General features: G+C 39.6%; 1 protein-coding gene across 3 annotated transcripts in view; it reads left to right on the forward strand.

Annotated features, from left to right (window-relative positions):
• The first annotated feature begins 1,396 nt into the window (after window positions 1–1,396).
• Window positions 1,397–22,556, forward strand: part of cacna2d3a (calcium channel, voltage-dependent, alpha 2/delta subunit 3a) — a 190,267-nt gene continuing 169,107 nt past the window's right edge. For 2 of the 3 annotated variants that reach the window (XM_084721162.1, XM_084721163.1), the window contains exon 1: window positions 21,012–22,112. In XM_084721162.1, coding sequence (XP_084577288.1) covers window positions 21,988–22,112 — 125 coding nt within the window. In that variant the 5' untranslated portion in view covers window positions 21,012–21,987. Of the gene's footprint in view, window positions 1,663–4,463; window positions 4,706–12,579; window positions 12,847–21,011; window positions 22,113–22,556 lie in introns of those variants that run through there. The other variant, XM_084721164.1, reaches the window with a different exon arrangement.

Below are 22,556 nucleotides of genomic sequence, written 5' to 3' on the forward strand. Positions count from 1 at the left end.
CAATAACCTTATTATAAACCATGTACAACTCATTTATAAGGGTAGTCTTATTGTAAATTGGTACCATAAATTGTTACTTAACCTAGAGCTTTCCCACTCCAGTGTCTAGGTCTTCTGCCAGCTCCGTCTCCCCTCCTGAGTGCCATCTGCTCTCTCCTCTCACCTCTCTGACCTAAAATGTCAGTACCCCTGACTAAGACAGTTTATCCACCGGCACCTGTCCAATCAAACACTTTCATGCATATCTCATAGGCACTCATAACCATCTGATAAACTGTAATCTCAAACCAGAGTCAATGTCAAATCTCTTCTGTAAGTCAAGATGCTGTATCCAAGACTCGTCATTTAAACTATATTATTCTAATTTTCAGAGTAGATTTTCAAGGAGGAGAGACTAAATTATTCATGTTACTCAAACGCAGTGTCATACAAAGATTATTTTGAATCTGCATGCGTGCAAAGCAAGCATGACCCCATATAAAAACACTGAGCCACTGCAATTTTAATGCCCTATTTTGTTTTTCAGCTGCATTTTTTCCCTTTTTTTTTCAATATTACAAACATAATAGAATCCCATTTCCACCATTATGGTGAAAAAAAAACTAGTAAGACATAATGAGAAACTTTTTCAAAAAAATAACCAAATATTTAAAAGTAATGACTTAAGGGATAATTTTGAGATGCTAGATCTTTATTTTGAGAAAGCTTCTCATTGCTTTGAAATATGTAAGTTCTCATTTTGAAGCACTTATTCATTATTTTGAGATCCTTTTATTTTAAGATGCTAACTCATTATTTTGAGTTAAGTAAGTCGTTATTTTTAAATATTAGTCAGTTTTAGAAAGTTTCTCCTTATTTCTATATACTAATTCATTATTTTGAGATACTAATTCATTATTTTGAGGTACAAAGTCACTGTTTTGAGTTAAATAAATCACTATTTTGAAATAATAGTCATTACCTTTTCAAAAAATAAAGTTTCTTAAAGATTCTTTTGCCAATAACAATTCATTATTCTGATATTCTAACTTGTCATTTTGAGATAATCAATAACTATTTTAGGTTAAGGCATTGTTTTTTAAATATTAGTCTTTTTTTAATCTCATTATTTTGATATCCTAGTTATTATTTTGAGAAACTATCTCAATATAACGACTCACAGGATCGCTATTGTTTTGTTTTTTTTAATTATTATTTATATATATATATATATATATATATATATAACAATGGTGGAAATGGGCTTCATAGTGTTCATAGTGATTAAATTAAAAATACGGCCGCATCTCACAGCCCTTCAAAAGTCACAGTCCTAACTTGATTTTTGAACTCTTTTGTTTTCTCAGTCAGACATACTTGTGTACTACAGTGACACCTAGTGGGTAAAAGTGGTCCTAGCAACTAGCACTTGACCATGCCAGCTTCCTGAAACCAACGACTGGGCCTTTCAGGAACCGGTTGTAGTAATGTGGTTTGTAGGGAATTGAGAGTACATTACAGTTATTAACTCCATAAGGCTTTGTTATGTCGACATTACTGGGGGTCGGCTTGTTTTCTGCCTTATCATGAGTTGGATTGACGGTTCATATCAGTTGACTCAGCTTCAGTTAGCTAGCTTCAGTTGACAAGAGCCCGTAGGAAACGACGATGAACAGCTTCCAGGTAACATCAGAGTTGTCCTCTTTTTATCTAATATACATGTTGTGTCCTCTCTAAGCGAACTAGCAAGTATGACTCACCTGGGTTTTGTGGAAAGGTCATGTTGTATGAACCCCGTGGGAACAACTGCAGTGTTTGTTTGCTTGCTAACTGTTAACCCAGTTCATGACCTCAAAAGTTACCTGTGCAGTGCCGGATCATAAACCATAAAAAAACCACAGAGGATCGTTTGAAGACTCAATTTTCCAGCCACTTCACGGAATCTGACAGGTCTTAGAGGCTGTTGAAACTTAACTGGTGATTTGTTAGGTTACGTTTGATTTTAGGAAATGGTAAACAAGTAATATTCACAACCTTGCCTGTGGCCTTATGCATTGTGTGTTCAATTGATCATCAGTGTCGGTTTTGTCCGTGCATTGTTATAATGTGCAACATAATTGTTTCGTATGCACAATATTTTGAAAATACTGCAGTTTTATTCTGGCCATGAGTGTTTGATAGATTGTGAACTGATCACCTGACTAAAGCTCATGGAGTACACTAGTTCTTAGGGTTGTCATGATACCAGAATTTTAGGCTTTGATGCAATACTAGTATTTAAAAGAACTGTAGTGTATTCAATACTACTGGCCAAAAAAAAAGAAACAGGAAAAATAGTTTCACAAAATAGGATTTTTTTTCTATCAATACTTAGATACTTTTGACAGCCTTACTAGAGCTGCAACAGTTAGTTGAATAATAAATTATTTGTCAACTTTTAAACTAAATAATCAACTATTTTGATATTTGATTAATCGTTTGGAGACATCTTCTACAATAAAACTGAACTGAATAGCTTTGGGATGTGGATTTGAGGACATCACTTCAGGTTTTTGGGGAAACTGTTTTTTTTTGTTTTTTTTTTATCCATTTCCTGATATTTTATTGACCAAATAACTAATCAGTAAACAAATAAAATAGTAGATTAATGGATAATGAAAATTGTAATAGTTGGATAGTCATTAGTTGCAGCCCTGATCTACACAATTTGAAATGTGTTCTTATTTATTCATGTGTACCAGTGGAAGTTCTGGTCTGGTGTTGGTGCTGAAAAGAGGGTCAAGTGGTCACCAAAAATATCATGATTCATCCTTTAGAGATCCTGAACATCAATATGGAATATCAAGTTGGTCAGTAGGCTACACTAAAGGTTGTAATATGTTGCTGTGGACAAAAGTATGAACAGATACACAGTGTAGACAAAATTTCCTTAGGCACATTGTTTAATTAGAGAAACAATGAGTCACCATGCAGCAGAACAGAGCTTTAAATAGGCTACATGAAAAATGTGAATTTTTTATAAAACATAGAACCTCATAATTGAAATGTAGAGAGCAAAGCAACTTTTAAGTAAAACCGATGCAAAACATTGGATTAATCTTTTTGATTGTCCACTTAAATACATAGAGATCACATGTAAATAATTATTGCCTAGGTTAAATTATTTTATGATGTACGGAGATAATTTCTCACTAGTTGCTCAATGGTACAGTGGTATCATTGAATGTGGAGCGTTGTTTTGATTGCAGATATGACTCCACTGAAGGGACTGACTTAGAGTATGTCATTTTATAATACATCCACTAGAGGTCAGGGAAGCTTTGCATTCAATAATGTGAGCTGCAGTGAACAGCTGCAGTCTACATGACAAGAGACTTGTATATAGGGCTGTAAATCACAAGTTTGATCACAATACCATATTCTTTGGACGATGCTGCAATATTTGCTGATATTATGAAGTCTGCCAAGGTACGACTTTGATTCGATAAAAATCAGGGGCCTGGGTCAAATATGTTAATAGGCTCTGTATTAGAGAGACCACAGGGCCTGTTTTTTATGTGTTGTAAGTAATTTAAATTTTGGTCAGTAGTCCTATGAATAATTTATGGGTATGTGTCTCTGTGACATACATGTAGTGCCACAGACACCATACAGTAAGAGTGAAACTGGCTGTGTATTATGTGGAACATGTGTATACCCTTTAAAGGCCCAGTTTGTTATTTTTTAGATATGTATAAATATGGGCTAAATTCTCAGGCATAATTATATAAATGGCTGCATTTAGGATTGACCCACCGACCCTGGGATCAATGGATGTCCAGTTCTACCTCCTGAGCCACTGCTGAGTTTTCTTTAATGATTCAGTGAGAAAAACAACAACATTTTGTTTGTTTCTTGACCAGTTGCGATTGAAAAATAAAGGCCCATTTTTCTCAAAATGTACCTCAAATGGTTAAACGTGAGTGTGCTTCACATCTGTACTTTGAAAGTGTAACTTCATATGACTTGCTCTAGATGTCAGTGTTTACTTGTGTGACAGTTTCTGGTGGCTACATCTGGATCTTATAACCTGATAAATTAACTCTAATACATTAAGATTTGCCCTTACTGTGGCCAATTATGAAAGCCAAAGTAAATACAGAATTTAAATGTTTTTTTTTTTTATTTGTTGCAGAGAGTACCATGGTCTGGCCCACATAACTTATAATGTGATTTAAACTCCATATCAAATTGAACTGTGGCAGCTTGCAACATGACAGCACCAAGGCTTCATGTTAAATCGAACAAATAATGTACAAAAACTTTTGAGGCAGAATAAGGCAGATTCATCTGCGTTTTTGAACGGCAGTGCAGAGATTGTTTGCGCTGACAGTGAAGCTGGAGACTTTTATTTGACCAGTTCCCCTCAGTGATCCACAGTTCTTCTCTGAGACGTGGATGGAAGAGTCATGTTTAGTGTTTGTTGTTAATCTCTCCCTGTGCAGAACTCCAGAGCGGGGATCCTCAGAGTGTTCCAAGCTGGGGATTCGGACTTTGTGGCCGCAGCCTGTGCAGAGACAGATAGGCCTGCCTGTTTTATATGTAAAGCTGCCAGCCAGAAAGCACAGGCCCACAGGGTACTCCGCACAACTCCTTTGTTGCAGCCAAACTGTGACGGGGTCCCACTGTCTAAGCTGCTTTGCATTCTGGGAAGCACAAGAGATGGGAAGGACACTAAGGATGGAAGGTGGGTAAAGTTGGACCCTTGTAGGCATCCGTGTTCACACGCTTTTTATGCGGTGGGCTGGGCCCCGGACGGCAGCATCTTGTTTAAAATAACACTGGCAGAAAACAACACAACACTCTCCCTCTTCCTCTTTTACTCTTCAACTTTCTATTCCATTTCTCTCCTTCTATCCCTTGTTTGGTGTGTTCACTGTAGTAAATAGTTAGATAATATTGCTCAGCCCTTCCTTCTGTGGCTGGGATTATTCCGCACTGTCAATCACTGATTTGGCCCAATGGGGCACTTTGATGTGTTTGAGGACTCGGTGAGTTGACTATTAATTGAACATCACAGTCAAGCCAATCACAGCCTCCGACTTCCTCATCCTCTATCAGCACAGCCACAGTGAATGGCCTCATTTGAGCCTCTTGGGCATGTTATCATTGCAAATGAGTTGGTTATCAACAAGACAGCCTCGTAGGCTAAACAAATAAACAGTACAAGGGTGGTTTAGAGGAGGTTCCCTACAGTATGTGCTGCTCTGCAGTAGCTCAGTCAGTTTGTTTAAAGGAGAAATCTGTGATATATTTACTATAATTTATCATAAAATGACCATGATATGTCATTAGAGATTAAGTTGAAATATGCAGTCTCCTTTGAAATTTCCTTTCTGGGACAGACTGTTTTTGTTTGCCTCTTTCACATTAATTAGAGTTCAAATTAATGCCTCAGAATGAGTTAGCGTCTGTTTACGAGCCATAAGAAATTATCAATAACAGCTATAAACATATAAACATCTGATCAACTTGCAGTGCAGGACTCGTAGTCATTTGTTATTTACAGTTTACAACGTTGCGCTTGTCTTGCACTCCTGCACTGGAAGGGGGGGGATTAACTAATTAACTAACATGTTTATTAAATAGGGCTTCAACCGATTTAATTAATTAATTTACAGTCCATGGACTACCATACTCATATTTGGTTGCTACATATTGCTCCTTTAAAGATGTGTGTTTTGGTTTTTTGGGTACAGATTGAGTGCTGTGGAGATACATATTACTGTTATTAAAGGTTGAAAATAGATTGTTCTGAGAGTTGTGCCATGTGCCAAATTTCGGAATCTCCTGAAACAATGATAAACTAGCATAATGACTGAAAGTATACACTGTTTTGTCACTTGATTTGCAGCTGCAGTGTTGCCAAACCAATACAGAAAAAACAGACAGAAAGACAGAGGTATGTTATCTGGTTCTGCTCAGTCTGACTGTAATTTCCTGTAACATGGGGCATGGCTCTGGTTCTCTAGGCAAACAGTTCGCCTTTGAAGAATGATTTGAAAATATACATTTTAATAAGGTGCACTGAGGCACGGCCAACGAGACACAAGAAAAAGATAAAAAGGAGATTGCATATCTGAAATAAGCTGATGACGGGAGGGAGGGGGAAAATAAAGGCGACAGAGAATAATGGAGGTAAGGAGAGGACTTGTAACAGCAAGGTGTTTTTTCTTTAATTGAAGTGGATGGGGAATGTAAAATGGAATGGCATGCTTTGGGCAAATCAATCGGGAACATGTTGTGAATGTAGAGCACTTTAGCACCATTTTTAATCTGCTCCACAAAATAATGCAAATATCACACACGTCCTCGCCGGCTGCCTGTTATTTCTCCACATAATGAAGCCACCTCTCCCATCAAGTCTTTTCTTTCAGGCAATCAGACAGCTGCTTGAGTCATTTCACACTGTTTGTTTGAAGATAGAAAAGAAAATTGACAAGTTTACTCCTTAATACAAAAGTCAGACTATCCACACAGTTTGTGCTTTGGATTTATTTCTGCTTTGTTATTGGTGTGGACGTCTCTCATCCCGCAGTTACCCGTCTCCGTCTGTCTCTCATTTCTGACTCTTCTCTTGTTTCTACCCCTCTACTCTCTCTTTCCGACCCTTCTATTTTTAGGTAGAGTGCCTTCAATTATGCATGTTGTCATAGTGCTTTTAGCATTACAGTCGTTTAAGAAGGCGTGTGTGTGTGAGAGAGAGAGAGAGAGAGAGTGTGTGTGAGAGTGTGAGCACAATCCCTGCTTTCTATTTGTTTACTCGGCTTGCTTTGCATCTGAACACAACCCCGGTGTGAGGACACGGTGTAGAGTGTAAGCTATGAGACGCTCTGGCCCTCGGAGACCAGCAGTACAAACATAGTGTCTTAGAAAAAGGGGAAATGCATACCAGCACACATACACATGATGTTCAGAAAGTGATATACTGACAACCTAGTGCCCTATTGACCTGATGTTGTGACCTCTTGAGTGATTGGAATATCTTTTGTCCTGCTATTGTGTCATCGATTGAAGATAGAAGTCATTGAATTGGCATCATATTGTTAAATGGATAGTTAGGATTTTTTAAGTAAATCCAACTGAATACAGTACAAAGACAAGATACTTAATGTTCAAACCTATCCAAACTTTATTTTTTTTTAAACTTTTGTTTAATACGCTCATTCTGAATTTGATGCCTGCAACATGTGCCAAAAAAAGTTAGGCTACAGGCATGTTTACCATTTTGTTCTCAGTAAACATTCTTTCCCATTTTTACTTGATATGTGACTTCAGCTCCTCAACAGCCCAGGATCTCTGTTGCTGTATGTTGTGCTTCATAATGCACCTCACATTTACAGTGGGAGACTGGACTGGAGGCAGGCCAGTCTAGTTCCTGCTCTCTTTTACTACGAAGCCACACTGTTGTAATATGTGCAGAATGTGCCTCTTGAAAATGACATTGTCTGGATGGCAGAATATGTTGCTCCTAAACCTCTATGTACCTTCCAGCATTATGTTGCCTTCACAGATGTGACAGTTAACCATATCTTGGGCACTAACACAACCCCATACCGTCACTGATGCTGGGTTTTGAAGTTAGCACTGGTAGTAATCTGGATGGTTCTTCTCTTCTTTAGTTCAGAGGAAACAACATCCATGATTTCCAAAAACAATTTGAAACAATTTCGACTTTCCCACTTTCTGTCAGTCCATCTCAGATAAGCTCAGGCCCTGAGAAGCTGGTGGCATTTCTTTAATAACAATAACAAACTAACCAATTGAGGCAGCATTAGATGAGCAACACCTGCATTGTTGAGGTAAAATTACTGTTGTTGCCAAAGGAGTCTGGTTGTTTTGGTGAGTGATATTTGGCTCATTTAACAGTGGCTTCCCCTCAGAAAAGGCTGTCTGACTGCAAAGTAAAGTGGTGAATATATTCTAAATATAGATGAAACTGAAAGTGATGACAGTTTTTTTATGTGGGCCCTTTTTATGAGGCTAAAATCTGTTTTACTGCTGACCCTGTTCACAGCAGTTCATTGCTTAGCTGCTTACATCAGTACATCTGCTGGCTTCTCCAAACTGGGTGCGTGCTGACCACCATCTCCTGTACGTAATTCACTGACTATGGATAAGTATGTCATATAACGCCACTTTAAGAAATCCAAACTATGCCTTTAAAACGTTTGACTGTGATTGATTCCTGATTGCAGTGAGATGAAAAATCTCACTGCTCTTCCACACAAATCAGAAGTGTAGAGACCCGTGCTGATCTGACACCAGGGTGACATGCACTGATTTCCAACACGACACACTCTAAACACCAGATTATATGGCCCGACAAAGCTTCCCCTTTCTCTGCTTCTGTCATACTGCGCTCCAGTTGCTTTCTATTTACTAGCCTGTCTTCCTTTAGCACCTTCTTGTTTCTCTCATTTATGTTTTAGCCTTTTAAAAGCAGATGGCTTCTTCCTGTCTCTTCCAGTTTCTGTCTCTCTGTGCCTCCTCCTTTCACCTGTGTTCTCCAACTCCATTGCTTTTTCATCTTCCCTATACGTCCTTGTTTTCCCCTCTCCTTGTTAAACTCTATCCACCCTCTTCCTCTTCAGCTTCTTTCATCTCCTCTCCGACCATCTCTGTCCCTCTTCACCCAGGCGCTTCATTGTTTTGATATATGACCTAATTACTTCACTAATTGAGGTTCCTGTAGCTGCCACACAGTTTGGTGGAGGGGAACTATATCTGGTTGCCTTTAAAATATATGTGAAGGTCATGGCCAGTCTGATTGTTTGCCATTGTCTCTTTTTCGTCAGCTTTTTGAATCACATAGAGGGAGCACAGATTATCTCCAGTCTTAACATAAAGTTTTTTGTCAACTTCTGAATAGTGGGTCACCAATACCACAGTTCACTTGGCCATTATGGGCCTTGCAGCCCTCCATCAACTCAATTCTCTTTCATAAATGGCTCAGTGTTCTGATTCTTGTCTCAGAGCACAGGAAATGACTGGTGTATAATTGCTTTTAAACACAATTATGTTCACTAATATGCATCCCATTCTGTAGATTTTTTCAATGACAAATTAATCTTTGGTGTCTTTTAAGACAGCCTGAAGCGCTCATTTCACTCTCGTCTCCTCCTGCCACTTTTCTCAGGATATCTTGCCCTCTTCATTTCCCACTCTTTTCTTTTCTTTTGCTGAACAAGCTGTTTCTTTGTTTCACTATTGACTGCTTGTCAGAAGACACTAGATGCAGGACTGAGCAGGTCTGTGTCTACGCCCGATCTGTCTGCCATAAGGGAGCTTATTTTGCTTTTACTTACTTACTGTACTTACTGGTTAATTTAATCAGAACAGCTATGTTGATCTCGGAAAGATTTATATGTTATCTAGGAATGACCACATTATTCAGCCACCAGTTGTCATCAGCTGATCGGAAGATTGGAATTAACGTTTTCTTATATGTAGATCATGTACTATAAATGTAGTACATGATCTACATATGTATTATACATATATGTAGATTTACTTGACATAGATCATGAGCCCTTGAACATGACGTAAGAAACGGTTGTAGAAATGGGGTTAGAAATGTAAACATTATAGTGTGGCAGCTCCTCTGTTTGCTTGATTTTGTTTACAGGCCAGTCTTGACTGGTCCAGTATGGCAGCCACAATGACATTTGATCTAAAGGCCAGTGTGGCATCATGTGCATATGTTCATAGTTCACTGGCCAGGGGCTGCACATGTGGTTGCTCAGGCGCTCTGTAGTCACACAGCATTTATAGCCTAGGTTATGCTGCAGGCTGGTTGGCTGGTATAGCAGTCACACGGACCTATAATACTGCTATACCAGCTGTTATAACAAAACAAAACAAAAGCAATCTCTATTAGCCAAATGTTGGCTGATATGGCTCATAGATCCACAATTGGGAATGGCGGCAAAATAAACATGATGGGGGTATCCCGAATGTAATCATACAATGGCATACAGACATACAAGAAATGTACAGAAAAATGTTTTCTCAGAGGTGTGACATTTAATATGCCGTTTTAGAATGCAGCCATGCATGCATGTCCAGTACGCAGTGTTATAAATTCAAGGATTTTTAGTATTTTTTCACGTTTAAGACCTCAGAGACCAAACTATCCTGGTATTATCAGGAAAATTAAAGCTCCAGTAGGCAACATTATTTTGGTATAATTGAGAAATAATTTCATAAAAACCTTTCAGCATATTGTAAATCAGGTGTTCTGAGAGAGAAATAGATTTCTGCACCTCCTCTGTGGCTGTTTTCAGCATTTAGAGAATCTGCCCCGTGACGGTAGACTTAAACCAATAACAGGTCTTTTAGGACCTGGGGGACTCCTCCTAATAGTGCAGCTGCGCGTGCACGTTCCCTCAGTCAGACCCTGAATCAATGACGGAAACTACTGCAGGAAAAGTCTCAATAAAGCAGCATTATAATAAAGAGAAAAGAGCCTAATGAGCAACATGCTCAACCAAGGAGTTTGTCAGCTCACTCAGTTACTTCTGAGTTCACCTTCAGTTGCGTTCATTTACGTGTATTGTGGAGCTTTGCTGACTGCTGAGAGGACATAGCGGAGCTGAGACACAGAGCTGACAGACAGCTGCTCAGAGTCGGGGGGGCTCTGCAAGACAGGGTCGGCAGACTGGTGCTTCTGGAGGAAAAAAACACCGGAGTTGGTGTGATGCCTGCTACTTTACTGGAAGAAGAGGAGCTCAGAGTGTATGTTTCAAACTTTTTCGATTACAAAGAAGATTTATCTTCACTCCTGCTTCAACCTTCTGCAGCAACAACCAAGAATTCATGGAGCTGCAGACCGGCCAGACGAGAGTGTTTGGTTTTGAAACTTTTGAGATGAAAAAGTGGATTTATTTTTACTCCTGCCTTTCAGCCCCAGCGATTCACGAAACAATTGCGGATGTGCTGACCGGCCAGATGAGAGCTCAGAGTTTGTTTTTTAAACTTTTGGGATTAAAAAGTGGATTTATCTTCATGTTTGCTTGTAAACCTGTATGCAGCAGCACCACGAAGGACAGTTTTGGCTGTGTGAGTCAAACAATGCTGCCCCTGAGTTGCATTTTCTGGACCGCTTATATGGCCGCAAGCTGCGCCCAACATGAACTGCGAGCCTGACTCGCCTCCAAGCGGGCTGCAGTCACATCGTGCTGACCGCGGCCCAATGGTGGTGAGCCTCCTTTCTGTCCCCCTACAACAAGTGAGTGTTGTGATACTGAGCTCATGTGTGTGCAGGAGAGCACAGAGGAAAAAGATTCATTGTGAAGATTCAGAAGTACTGAGAGTTGAACATAGAGACTTTTAAAAACGTCTGTTTTTAAATGTAGTTTCTCTCCTCTGTCTGTGTTTTTTATTACCAGGTGTCTGTTATATTACACACAGCTGATGTCTGTCGGTCTGTGCTCGCTCATGATAGCCTCTGTTAACTGTTGCTTGCGCTCATGAATGGCGTGCTGCTCATCTAGTGGGAGGGGCTCAGGACACAAAACGAAACCTAACTCAACTGAGACTCAAAAATCAACTTTTTTCAGGCTTTCTACCTGCTGCATCTTTAAAAATGTTAAGATATACTGTCTTTTTGCATAAGTGCTTCTTTCACAGCTACATGACTTGAAGAAGCATGCTGGATGTTGGTGTTGCATGACAATATTTCCAATCTAAAAACAGCCATTTAGCTCCTAAGCACAAAGGGTTTGACCTAACAGTACCTGCTCAGTAAAGTTCACAAGTGCAAACATAAAACAGTAAAAAGATTATTAATTTAGATACTTAAATTATTTAAGAAACTGAATAGAGGACTAGTTTTTAATCTGCTCCTAGAGGCTTTGGGGCCCTAAGCAGCTGCTAACTGTATCCTGCTTACGCCTTAGGCCAGCTATGCAGATATTCTCAGGTGAAAGTTTCAGAGGAAATGGGAACATCAGCCATGATTGATAGTCTCTTGCACCATTTATCCAAGTAAGAATTTCTGAACTTTTAGCACCCAGGAACTGCTTTTCATCTTGCAAACTACATGCATTTATATAGTGTCTCTCTTATTGTGAATTAGATTATTAAACGTGTAAAGTATAGATATTAGATGTTATATAATAAATGATAAATAATGAGCAGTTTCCTAAATGTGACTGAATGGTACCCCATGGGGAAAACCTTTCTCACTATTTCTAAATGTGTTCAAATGGCATCTAAACATCCACAGCTATTTTCTAAAGAGATGCCAGTTTGGAAAATTAGGCTACCTTTCACTAGCGCTGGAGGAATCTCCAAGTCAGTCTCCGAGCAGCACAAGCTTTTTAATCATCTATTCAACCTAGTGTGCTGTATTCTGACAGCCGCTACTGAAGATGATTTCTCCCAAAAGCCTTCATTCACTTTCCATCTGCTTTAACATTTCTTTTTCAAAGAGCTTACTTGTACAAGCACAAGCAGCCTTTGCCAGCATAACAGATCAAATGTGTAATTCAAGTACACAGTTTCCAGTAAGGGAGGAAAGCCCAGTAATTGGTCGTTTTTCCTGTCATGATTTCACAGGTGACACACCAGGCGTTCACTCACCTCCCTCCCCGTCGAGGCTACCACCGCCCCCTGCTGTTCGTCATGGCCAGGCTTGGAGCAGTTTGTCCTTGTTTTCTGGGCCCATGAATCTTGCATGCAGTGGATATTTTGATCCATGACAGTGCATATTCCACAGGCAGCTGCATTCCATCTCATCAAATACAGTCGTCTGTTTCTCTGCCAGTGCTGATGGAGGAGACATCTCATTATTAATTGAATTAAGAGAGGTATTTCTGGAGCAAGGTGAGTTCTGAGCCTGGTAACAAAGAATTATTTATGGAGTGCTTTGAAATTCCTAGGCACTAATGGGACTGAGCCCATCACTGTCTACACGGATAAGAACATTGATGCTCACACACAGACATAATCTCCTGCCTCCCGCTGTCTACTGTAAATACAAACCAGCCTGGACAGAGATGCTTCGGTTCAGCAATAGCTCAAAGTATAAAAATATAACAGGTCTATCCCATGATTTAACATATAAAATAGATAAGTGACGGGACTGTTTTTAGACCTATAGGATAGAAAACTAAGATGACCATAGTTCCAGAGCAGAGCATCTCTCAGTTTGTCTTGCTCTTTTAAAGGTGTTTTTCCTAAAAAACCCTATGTTGTATCAACAAGGCACTAGTCATACATTGCTCACTCATACCTCATTGAAGTACCAGCATATCTAGTTAAATCGTGCCGACACGCCTGCGCCTTTCCCGCTGATTCTTTATTCTGTAGTGGTATGCAGAATTGACCTTGGTGCTAATGAGCTGCTGGAGGTACAGGAGAGCCGGTAGCCCTGAGGTCAAACAAGGGACAACAGAAAAGAAAACAAGGCCATGGTGATGAAGCTCTCACACTTCTAATAGTCTCAAGTAATTTGTATAAACATGTTTGTATAAAAATGTATTTAAAACTTTTTTTTTCTTTCAGTAATGTCAACAGTATCTCATTAGTTTATGTAAACACTTCAATCAGCACAACAGCACAGCAGCAACAGAATATATATTGCCTTCTTACTGCAACCATAGATAGTTGTTCCACATTCAAACTAGAGATTTTTTGATACCATCTTTTCCCTTCGCGATACTATTTCCCATACATGTACTGCACATATCAGCCAATAACTTGAGTATCCAATATCACTGTGTTAAATCGTATGGTTTTTTTTATGGGGAAATCTGTAATACTTCACTGTAATGAATTATAAAATAACCATGATATGTCATCAGAGATTAAGGAAAAGTGCTGAAATACTTGCTTCTCTGACACCAACACTGTAGCTGCAGTGGCCTCCTTTGAATTTTCTAGTCCAAGCTGGAATAATAGTTATCGTTTGCCCATTTCATGTTCATTTGTTAATTAGAGTTCAAATTAAGGCCGAATGTCCACCAAATGAGTTCGAGTCCATTTATGGGTTCTAAGAAATAATCTTGTAGAAAGTGTAGGTGTTTAGAATGGCTAAATTGAGCAATATGCCAATGGAGCCTGGCAGGTAGTGCCTTGTGCTCCTGCAGTATTCCTGCAGCCTGCCCGAGCCTCCTCAAATCTGGGGAGAAGGAGGTAGGGGAGAACAATTTGCTTCAACCATAGATTGTATATTAAATAGGATTTCAACCTATTTAATATACAGTCTAGGTCTCCAAATTGTTATTTGAACTGCAGTACTCATTTGTGCATGTACAGTTTCTACACATTGCTCCTTTACACCACAATCATTGGATGTTTGACCTTCAAATGCTTATTACCCATTGGTATGGACATGAAATGCACATGGTGCCCACTCATGATCAGCTTTTTTTAATTTCAAATTTGACCTCACCTACCACTGACCTTTCAAAGTGCGACCAATGAAATAAAAGCTGTATGTAACGACGCAGTCAGAAGCGACACATATAAGCACGAGAGGGAGAGAGTGACAGAAGAAAAGTGTTTCAGACTTCCCTAAATTTTAAATTGAAATGTTAAAAACACACCATAATGCCACCACTAGGCAAAATACATAGTGAAATGTCAGCAGTCACATGGGGCTACGAGATTTGCAAATCATACATTTTGCGAACTTAGCTAAATCCAATGCTGAAGTTAGCTTAGCTGTTTGTATGCCAGGCAGGCATGACGTATAGCACTGTGGTTTGTCTCTCTGCGTCCTACTTCACGCTGAGCCAAGAGCAAATTTCTTATCATGTGAATGCAGCTTTACAGCACACAGCATAATCTTGCTGTATATTAATATGACCTCAAAGAATGACAATGATAATTTTATCAAAGATCTGAGAATCTTCAGTTCACAAATTATTATATATATACATATATATAGTGTATATTCATATATCTAGTTTCTTCTTGAGGCATTCAGGGACTATTCAAAAAAAGTACAGAATTTATTTTGGCATGGTGTTAAAAAGGGAGACTGCTCTTTGTGCATTAATTATTTTCCAGTGAAGATAAATTGAAAAACACTAGATAACATTATAACTTATGTGATATTTAAAGCTGCAGGTTTTACATTGGAGGGGTATAGGGAGAATTGAAAGCTATCACTATTGGATGGAAAAAGAAGTGCACCATCAAAGATTTCAGACTGTTTTTTTTTTCTCAGGTGAAATGTCAGGTACAGCCTGGTTACCACCAGCTTGGGTACACTCTGCTCTCCAAAATCAGGTGATTACAGCATTCAGAAGTGAGAAAATGGAGGGTTAGAGGAGAAACAAGAGGGGTTGTGGGCGTGTGAAGATGGAAAGGCGCACTGGGTCATTAGTCTTTGATGTTTTTTTTTCCCTCTGATGTGACCCATGACTAATTCTCCTCCACACTTTTTACGTGAAGTAAGTGTGTGTGCACCTCTTTATCGTCTATGAATATATTAATAAATCTATCAGTGTTATTTTGTAATAATTTTGGGTCTTGCTCAGCACATTAATAACCTCATCCCCATGGCGACGGCAGGCAACGCCTTGGTTTCAAGGTTGACTATCGTGTGTGTAAGAATCCCCTGCTAATCCAGACTTTAGCCCTCTACCTCAACACCCCATCCATCCAGAAAATCTCCTGGGACATGTCTCCAGTTCACGTGCATGAATCTATCATCAGGAATTATGTGGAAAAGTGGTCGGCTCCTGCATAGTTACTAGAACTATATTTTTTATGTCAGTGAATAATACCACGGAAATTATGTTATTCTCTCTCTAAAGTAGCTGCATCTTTTGGGATGTGGCTACAAGCTATTGTAACAGTGGATTGGGAATCATGAGGGACTAATGGGATGGTGTATGGGCTCCCATGTGACATGAGGGGTATTACATTGTGTTCTCTCAGAGGGAGTGAGATGAAGAAATGAGCCTTGGGAACAGATAAGAAACATGAGGAATTTATGTCCAATTGCCTTATTATCATCTGACTTTTGTTTACTTTGGAGCTGCTCCAGCATCTACAAGTATTTGCTCAACTTAAATTCAGAAAATCTGCTATTTATATACAGTATAAAAGCTTCTTTTCAAAAAAAATCCAGTCAGATTAGTAAAGATGAGGGCAGTGCAGATGCCTAGTGAAGGAGATCTGGAGAGGACAACTGCAAAAAGGATCAGAATAGGATGAAAATACTAAATAAGAATTGGGGACAGAAATAACTTAGCCTTATCCTATCCACCCTGTGCCGAAGACTTTCTTGAACTGAGCAGCTCAGATATTTTTTGGTTTTTAACTTTTCCATTCACTCCACTTACTGCTATTATTCAGGCCACATAGTACTGTCAAGTGAAATGGCCCTGCTTTGCTCAGTTTATATTCCTATACACAATAACACTTCTCTCTCAGGGGAGACTTTGGCCTTGTGGTTAAAAACTTCCATTCAGTGAAGAAAAATCTGTCCAACTACCATTTTTGCAGGTTTTGTCCTAAATGCTGTGTGTCATCTCTTTACTTCAGGGAGGTGATGGTAAACAATGACAATGATCCTTTCCGCATGCTGTACAGCTGCCACCGGGCAACACCTGACACAGTATGAACATGCTGAGACAACAGAAGAAGGGGTGATGTTCAGACACAGAAACGAATGTAAACAACATAAAAGAAGATGTCCATTTAACTAAAATTTCTTTCTTATTTGAAGTGGGATTATATGAGGTACTTATCACTAGTCAATGTATTATGTACAGTAGATGCCAGTTGGCACATCCCAAATTTGGAGAGGCAGCGTGTTGCAATAAAATGTTGTGGACAGAGTCAGCAACAAAAGGTATTTCAACCATGTAAAAAGGTCCACTTAGGTGGCCAGGCAGCCCAGTTGGTGGAGCGTGCGTCCTATGTGCGAGGACTGTGGGTCCTCTGCAGTGACCATGGTTTCGACTCCTGCCTGCGGCCCTTTGCTGCATGTCTTCCCCTCATACTCTCTCCACCTTTTCTGTTTTCACTTCAGCTGTCCTATCTAAGAAATAAAGGCATAAAAGGAAAAAAAAAAGGGTAAAAAAGGTCAACTAAACAGTCATTTTGCCTCACAGAACATGGGAGTTGCTGGTCAACTTCTGCCTTGAACTCTTAGTTTATTTCTGTTATTGTGTAACTTCAGTGAATCTAAACTATTTTTTTTAAACATGTGCACAATATCACAAACAGTCTAACAGATGAAGGTAGTGGTAGACCAGCAACTTTTCTGTGAGATAAAATTACTGATTTCACTTATGGAGTTTGGTTGGTTTGGAGTGAACAATATTTGGCTTATATGGCAGTGGTTTCCTGTCAGAAAAGGTGTGTAGAAAGTGACTTTTTTTCAGGTGGACCTTTTTGAAAGTGGCTGAAATAACTTTTGTTGCTGACCGCATCCACTGCAGTTTACTGCTTAGCTTCCATGCTGGTGCACCTCTTTGCTTCTCCTAAGACACACACAAGTACTTCATACAACCCTACATCAAATAATTGGAACTATCCTTTAAAAACCACTTAAACAATAGCAAGACAATCATATGTTGAGCATATGCCTTTAGCTTAATTTTCTTTAATTTAGCAATTGGAGCCCCACTTTAGGCACCACTTCTGCACATATTCAAAACAATGGTATGGCACGAGCTAGTTTAAACAATTTTCTCACATATAGTGTCAAACCATATTTTCCCCTACTATCATGCTATAACAGTTAGAAAGTAAATGTTTTACTGATAAACTGAATAACTGCAATAATCTCTTAGCTCAGTTGTCAGGTTAAAAGTATATTACTAATTAAACATAGATTGCTTGGGCAATTTGCCAATAGTAAGATGTTTTGATTGACTGAGTAGGAGTTTTGCTTTTATCTACATTAAGCAGTGACTGTTATCTCAGTGTTTTACAACACAAATTTGATATATTTTTACAGTCTGTCACTCTCAGTATTCTCCTAATTGAGTTTGCTTCATTTTATTGTCAGACCAGATCTCCACACAGCATTTGTTTCAGCGCAGGCTGACTTCATTATAGTCTCATCTTCATTATAGTCTCATCTTCATTATAGTCTGTGCTTGTTGGTTCGGAAACCTGGGAGCCTTCCCAGTGACATCAAAGCACTGGCCACTGTAGGGAAGGCAGTGGGGAGAGCAATCAAAAAATGTGTTTAAATACTGAACTTTCTCACCTGAGCGCATTTTAATGTCTTGTGTATGCCAGTATAATCATATGCTACCTGAGGTTTAACACAAATCCAAAAATACTTTTTCTACCTTATTTTCCTGAATGTATGCAGAGTTTTGTTTTAAATTAGAAAAACCTGACTTTTTTTAATTTTTATTTGGAGCCAGAGGTGACCATATTTGGATGAGAGTGTAGAGCTGGGAAGGTTGGGTGCTAGGGACTTGACAAGGTAGCCACACCCTAAAGCATGTAATGCTTTGTTATGTAATTTACTCTAAAGGCTCATTTACAAACAAATATGGATATGTCCGTTTCAAATGATGTAACCATCACTGCCCTGTCCTTTATGTTTGCATGTTAAGCTATACATCCACTAGAGGATGCCGCTCAGTGTCAAAAGTTTCAGACAACGACAAAGATGGCGATACAGGGGAGGTTGTAATAATGTACCTCCTGAGAAAGAGGCAAAAAGGGAGGCAGTGTTATAGACAGCAGTGGTCTTCAGCCATTAAATACATTTTAGTACATGAATGGAGAATTCTTTTCACAAAATAGTTGATGAACGTAATTTCCAATGCTTATGGATTTTTAAAATTTCTTTATGTCCTGCTTAAACTATTGGCCACACTACTACTCTGCCCCCACCACTACCAGTGGTACTGCTTCTTTTCATCTGTATCCATAAGCTTTCAGAGAACATGCGCAAAGGCGGACAGAATCAATACAGAGTATGGACAGAAGGCTCCATCTATATGCATAATGTTAAGCATGAATGAACCTTAAATGGGATCATTATTTACAAAATGAACATCATGATGTATTGAAGAAAACTTGAAACTAACAACGGCTTATTTTTGCAACCAGTGGAGTTGCCCCCTGCTGCCATTAGTAAGAATGCCGGTTTAACAGATCTGAAAGCTTTGTCCACTACTTATACAGTCAAATAAGGTAGGCTTTACTTCTGTATGTGTTGCCGTTAAGACTCTTAATGACAGGTTTGAACGGACTATGGTTGTTTTGTGGTTAGGATTAACCAAGCCCAGGTGTTTCACGTGAATGTTTGACCCACATATGTCAAAGGTGAGTCTTCCAGTGTAAAAGAGGGAGTGCTGCAGTTAACAGGGCACCACTCCTACAGTGGTAGAGATCGGCTATTCAGTCTGTGCTGATCCCTTTCCAGTGCTTTGCCAGAATCCTTCCAGCTCTATGTGAAACCCGATCCGTCACATGGGGTCTGTCCGTCGCCTGGGGGCTCTCATCCTCTTTCACAACCCATATGCCCACACACTGCCAGTGCCACATCACTGCTGCAGAGTGCATTCAATTGACATGCTTTTTATGCAGCATAACTGACTGGTCCTTCCCTCCTTCCACCAAAAGCCTGGACAATTCACTCTGTCTTTTTACAAACAAATACAAACAGGGTTGAGGAGTAATGGATTACATGTAACAGGATTATGTAATCAGAATACAAAAAAGGTAACTGTATTCCATTACAGTTACAGAAGAAAAGATGTAATCACATTGCCAATGAATTTAATAAACGTGAGGATAATTAGAAGGATTAAAATTTAATAACACAGAACACAGAAATCCACTTAGCTAGCTAACTAGTCAATATTACTGCTACTGGAAAATATGTTGGGACTGTAGGTGGTGATGCTGATGAACAGAAGGGTGTATGGGTAAAAATTTTGACAAACAGTTGACCCTTCGTAAGTCCTGCCCCTTTTGGAATCTCTGTCAGCTTTCCTCCTCCTGCTGTGTGCTAGGCTTGTCTACATATGTAGAAAAGAAAAACAAATTTCTAAAATGGTTAGATGTTTCTGGGGGACCTGTAAAAGCAACTTATAGTCACATCTTAAGTAAGCTAGTTAACAAAACACTAGCTAACTAATTAGCTAATCTCCATCCATCATAGTCATGTATTGAACCCCAGGCCCATGAAAGAACTTGAAACAGTGATCATTTTAACCCAAACCATGATTGTTCCTTTCACCTTAAACAAGTGTTATCTGTTCCTAATCTTACTCAGATTTTAAACACAGCATTGCCACATTATAAAACACATAAAATCTGTATAAGGTGCACAATAAATAACATGTACAAATCAAGGGTTCCTGACTAGACACAACCATCAATTGTTAGCTAGTTAGTTAGCTAGTAGGAAAGGAGAAGTTGACCAAGGTTCTGTTGGGTACCAAGCCTGCTCAACTATTATTGAGTCCCTAAGTCACGCCCCTTCTGGTGTACTGCAATGGGACTTAACTTTCTTCTTGTTTGAATTGTGCCACTTAAAAGAGAATTTTTCAAGTCAAGACAGTTGTAATTTGTTGTAAAACTGTTTAAATATGAGACTGTGAAGATATGCAGTTAGAAAGACTTCACAACCAGAAGTCGCATAAGTGACATCATGATTTTCTCCCTCCAGAAACTGATGTTAGCTGTGGACGCTATGATGCCTGTGTGTATCGTACCGGGATGTAGTCACACAACAGCGGGTCTTGATCGTTCTTCCTCTTCCCGGCCGATAAAGCCTGAGGAATCCGTGGATAACACACTTAAAGTAAGCTAACATTACAGTGGGCAGCAAGATTGGTGTTGATGTATATTGTATGAGAGGAGAGGGGCAGTTCACTAACATGCAAAACTAAACTACAACAAACCTACAATAACAGTTAAAACAGAAGCAAAATATAATTTGTCTCTTGTCATAGACCACTGATCATATTTTTTTCCAAATTCACATCACCTGGGACGCACTGGAGGGGGTGTGACTTAGGTAAAACAGTTTGTGCAAAGAAAGTTGTACAAAACAAAAACTGGAGCAAAAAGGGGCGTGGCTTGTGAGGGATCAATTAAGAAACCTACAAAGATTATAGAACATTATATTAGCCTAAACAATTTCACCATATTTGGTACTGAGATAATTCACAGTAACATAAAGTAATCAAGTTACTTTTATATTGTTACACTTGGATTAGGTTGCTGACTACATTTTTAACAGATACTTACTAATATTATTGAATGCAATTTTAAAGTAACCGTTCCAACCCTGCACACAAACACACTTTCTTTTCTGTTCTTCCTCAGTCTTTAGTCAGCACTTTGTCAGTAATTCCTGCTTCACTGAACTGGGCATACAGTGGATGACTTGATCTGACATGAAAGCTAAAGGCTAGCTATTATAGCCCTGTATTAGAGCCCGTGAGTGGGGGAGAAAGAGGCATAAGTACGGCGTAATTCAACAGCAACAATAACAGCATCCTCAGTAGCCTCTCCTCAGATCCTGAGAGTCAGGAGGAGAGAAAGTGAGAGGGGAGGGAGGAGAGAGGAGGCTAGTCGCATCACTCAGGAGGAGTAGGCGTGCTCTCCAGTGCGCTGCATCGTTTGATGATCTCCCCGGTTTCCCCCCTGAACCTCCACTCTCTGCTCTCTGCGGGTGAGGTCGGCCAAACAAAGCGGCTGAGCGGACTTTCCCCTGCCGGAGGAGGCGAGCTCTCAGCGGAGCCGTCCGTGTGCGCCGCACCGGTCAGCGGGGCCACACAGCGGCACTTTGGATAAACTCACACAGCTGAGGATCCCGCGCCAAGAACAGCCGAACACATTGCCATGAATGATTTAGTCAGTCAGCATAGGTGACTTTTGATTCACTCCATTTTTTTTCCCTCTTTTCTTTTCATTTTTTTCCCCGAGTCTCTGGAGGAGAAAAAAAAAATAAAAATCAACGGTGGCAGCATAAAGCCCAAAACTCGCTCTGTGCGCGTCGGGAGGGTTTTTTTTTTGCCCAAGATGCAGGTGGATCGGAGCTGTGTGCTTTCCAGTGCGTGGTGTGCGTGTCTGCTTTTACTTTTCTCAACTCTGAGCACCAGGGTCACTGAGGTGGGAGGAACCCACCAAAGCATGGTGGCGTCCGTGTAAGTAGATGCTCTTTTACGCAAAACATCACTTGATTCTCCAAGTTTCAGACCTTGATTAAAATCCGTGTGAGTGTACAGAAATTTGTTGATGGCTTATTGCGTTCTGTCCTGGAACGGTTTCCACTGCTGTTAAATGAGTGTGATGCCTCCTCGTTTTCCAAATTATATCCATGTTTCTGTTGTATACAAGATAGAAAATTAGAGCCAGCCAAATACTGGTAAAATATAAAAGTGTCTGGTGGATTTTAGACACAAAATATTCATTCATTCATTTTCTGTAACCGCTTATTCCCGAAGGGTCACGGGGGGCTGGAGCCTATCCCAGCTGACACTGGGCGACACAAAATACTGGTTTACTGTTAAGTGGCCAGTGAATTTGAATATTTATCTGACAGTTGCTGGTAGATGTTTGAGGATTTTTTTTAAAAAAAGTTAATTTCT

This window comes from Lutjanus erythropterus, chromosome 6, assembly GCF_056507025.1.
Source record: "Lutjanus erythropterus isolate fLutEry1 chromosome 6, fLutEry1.hap2, whole genome shotgun sequence".
Classification (NCBI taxonomy): domain Eukaryota; kingdom Metazoa; phylum Chordata; class Actinopteri; order Lutjaniformes; family Lutjanidae; genus Lutjanus; species Lutjanus erythropterus.